This window comes from Phacochoerus africanus, chromosome 2, assembly GCF_016906955.1.
Source record: "Phacochoerus africanus isolate WHEZ1 chromosome 2, ROS_Pafr_v1, whole genome shotgun sequence".
Classification (NCBI taxonomy): Eukaryota; Metazoa; Chordata; class Mammalia; order Artiodactyla; family Suidae; genus Phacochoerus; species Phacochoerus africanus.
The window spans coordinates 199,605,098-199,608,008 of record NC_062545.1 but is presented as its reverse complement, the minus strand read 5'-3'; the positions used below and the strand labels follow the sequence as shown (position 1 = coordinate 199,608,008).

General features: G+C 49.4%; 1 protein-coding gene across 1 annotated transcript; it reads right to left on the bottom strand.

Annotated features, from left to right (window-relative positions):
* Window positions 1–1,071: 1,071 nt before the first annotated feature.
* Window positions 1,072–2,418, bottom strand: TUSC1 (tumor suppressor candidate 1). The gene has a single exon (XM_047769510.1). It carries the CDS (start codon window positions 2,064–2,066, stop codon window positions 1,440–1,442), a length of 627 nt encoding a protein of 208 aa, XP_047625466.1. The 5' UTR covers window positions 2,067–2,418; the 3' UTR covers window positions 1,072–1,439.
* Window positions 2,419–2,911: the final 493 nt, after the last annotated feature.

Genomic DNA, 2,911 nt, shown 5'->3' with positions numbered 1-2,911 from the left:
GGACAAAAATACTTTCATATATCTACTTATTCTCATCAAGTTTCTTTTCCTTATTTCTTGGTCTTCGGGAGGATTTTAATCTTTACAAGTATCAACTACCTTAAGCAAAATGTGCAAAATGTCTTCAATACCCAGGATTAGAAAAAGAACAAAACTATTGTCCCTAGTAACTTGTTTTATAATACATGCTGTGAAACTTTCAGAATATGCCACAAATAAAACAAAAACTCTAATTCCTGATTTTTTTCCTAGGTGTTAACGAAAACCCTTCCCATACATATTTTTTCCTTCTCAAACTGAAGCGTTTTCAACCACTTAAATACTCTCTTAAACCAATGATTTTTACCAGGTACAATGGTATCTTCTTCATTAGTAGCCAAACATGATGAACTGATTTTAGAATATTTGTTATTTAGATCTCTGTGTGTGTGTTGAAATCACAGTTGCTACTTAAAGTGCTTTGTTTTGGGGCTTTGATATACGAATGATTCATAATTTCTTAAAAATTTTTAAACACTAATTAACATTAGGCAAAGTAGCTTTGTGCTATACTCTAATGTCAAGTCTAAAATGTAAAAAAAGAATATTTAGACTAATCTTTAGATTATTTTAAAAGATCAGTTACATAAAGCAAAAAAAAAAGTTTATAAAGCATAACCAAGTTCAGATATTAAAATATGTATAATATATACATACATATATATTTCTTAAGGGAACGTGTAAACTTTTAACACACTTCAAATAACAAGCCATGGGATGGCTTTAGGTTTTGTTTGTTTTTTAATGTACCAAATTCATTTACCAACTCAAAGAATTACTTATAAGCGGTTTAAAAATTCCCAGGGTGAAGAGGAAGTGGTGGGTAAACAAATTGGTATATATTAGATTATAAGGACTAGAGCTAGAGGCAGATAGGAGTTTCTAAATTACAAACATCTCCTTTTTCATAAAAGGATGGTACTTTATAGGATATCCAAGTAACACCAACTCATAAAAAAAGATACTTAAAGTGTTGGCCATATAAGAGAGAATGGCTGGAGGCTTAAGAGGATTAAAGAATCAACAACAAACTCAATAAATTCAAAATGTATTATTCAAAACAGGAAAAAAACACACAGGTTCTCACAACACTCAGAAAAGTTCAGACATTAGGAAGTATTAACTGGCACCCATTTCCTGCTGTTTTATAAACTTGCCCTTCCAGTGCTAGGCCTCTCTTCTCAGAAACCAGCAGGTGCCATTGACAGGTGCTCTGTACACGTGAATGGCCCTGCGCCCTTCTAAGCCTCCCAGGGCCTCCTCAAAGCGCCTGGGGAAATGTCCTGGGCTAGGCAGCAAGCTGGAGAGCAAGACTTGGGCGAGATATAGGCTGGGGGAGCCTTGAACGGAGGAGGTGGGGCCCGCGCGAGGCCCCGCCCCCCACAGGCTGAGGCCTCGGGTTACAGCCAGGGCTCCGAGGGCTGCGGCTGGGGGGACTGGAGGCCTGAGTCGGGTTTGAGCAGAGACGGCTCTTCTTTGTCTCCGTGCGGGCGCGACTCGCGCTGTTCGAGGTGCAGCTGCAGCAGGGCCCGGCGGTACATGGCCTCCAGCTTCTCAAGCCGGGCTCTCAAGGCCCTGGGGCTGCCCGGCTCATCCTCGGGGCCGCCGCCTCTCGCCCTCCGGTCCGTGCCGGGCTCCTCGGGCGCCAGGGTCGCCCTCGTCACCTCCCCGGACGCCCCGTCGCCATCCTCGCTGGGGAGCCGCAGGGCTTGTCGGAAGAGGCTGCGGTTCTCGCGCTTCAGTCGCCGGTTCTCGAGCCGCAGCCGGGCGTTCTCTTCGCGCAGCCGCGCGTTCTGCCGGTCCCGCTCGTCCCGCGCGCGGATGGCCTCCAGGTGGCTCGCGGCCAAGTCGGCGAACCGCTCTTCCAGCTGCTGTCGGGCGCCGCCGGCACGGCCTCGCCAGCCCACGCTGCCGTCTCCTCCACCACCCCCACAAACGCGGCCCGGGCGGCCCTGCCCGCGGCTGTCTCCGGCGCCCCCGCTGCCGCAGGTCCCGCGCCTGGTGGCGCCACCACGCATGCGCCACATCGGTCCCGTCCCAACCGCGCCGCCAGGGCCGTGGGCCCAGGGGCCGAGCGCCGAGGCGCCGGCGAGTTCGGGGCCCGGCGGGGCGGCTGGGTCAACAGCAGAGGAGGCGAGGAGGTGTCGGGCGGCGGCTGCTGGCTCGGGGCCAGAGGAGGCCGGGAATTTGCCCGGTCTGAGGCGTGTCTTGTCTCCTCGGATGGAGCTGCCCCCCGGGCCTACGATCTCCGGGCCGGCTTGCACACAATGCCCCTGGGGACCTCTTTGCTGCTCAACCCTTTGGCAGCGCGGGGGAAAAGCGTGTATCCTCTGCCGGATTCCGCCAGGGCGCTTCTGTGTCGGCCAGGGCACTGCAGGAGCCAACCGGCCTCGCCCGGTCTCCAGCGCAACCACCAGTAACCTTGCTTTTTACGGGGAAGTTTCAAAGCAAATAATAATAGAATGAGAAGTTCTGGGGCAGCATTATGGGGCAAGTTGAAAAGCTGTAACGGGTTCATTTAGAAAGAACACAGCGGTTTAACCTTACTCTAAACTTAATAAAACATTCAACAGAACCGAGCTGAGCACCTGTCAGGAGGCCCTCAAATGGGAAATGTAGTTCTCAAAAGAATATAAGCAATTCCCAGTTGGTGAACAGCTAGGGTTCCACCTGGCAAATTGTTTGCAGTTCTATAGAAACAAGGCTATAATTGGTTGATTTCTTCAGGCCTGTTCACAAAACCTATGAAACTCAAAATGCACTCATTCATTCAAGAAACTTTGGATACTCAGTAAATTCCAAAATTTCTGGGGACAGATGGATACAGGTCGTTGAATGAATCACATTCTTTGTTTCTCAGGGATTCTATTTC

What these genes read in the sequence shown, in the direction of transcription:
- TUSC1 (XM_047769510.1), bottom strand. Translation starts at nt 2,066, where the DNA reads ATGTGGCGCATGCGTGGTGGCGCCACCAGGCGCGGGACCTGCGGCAGC.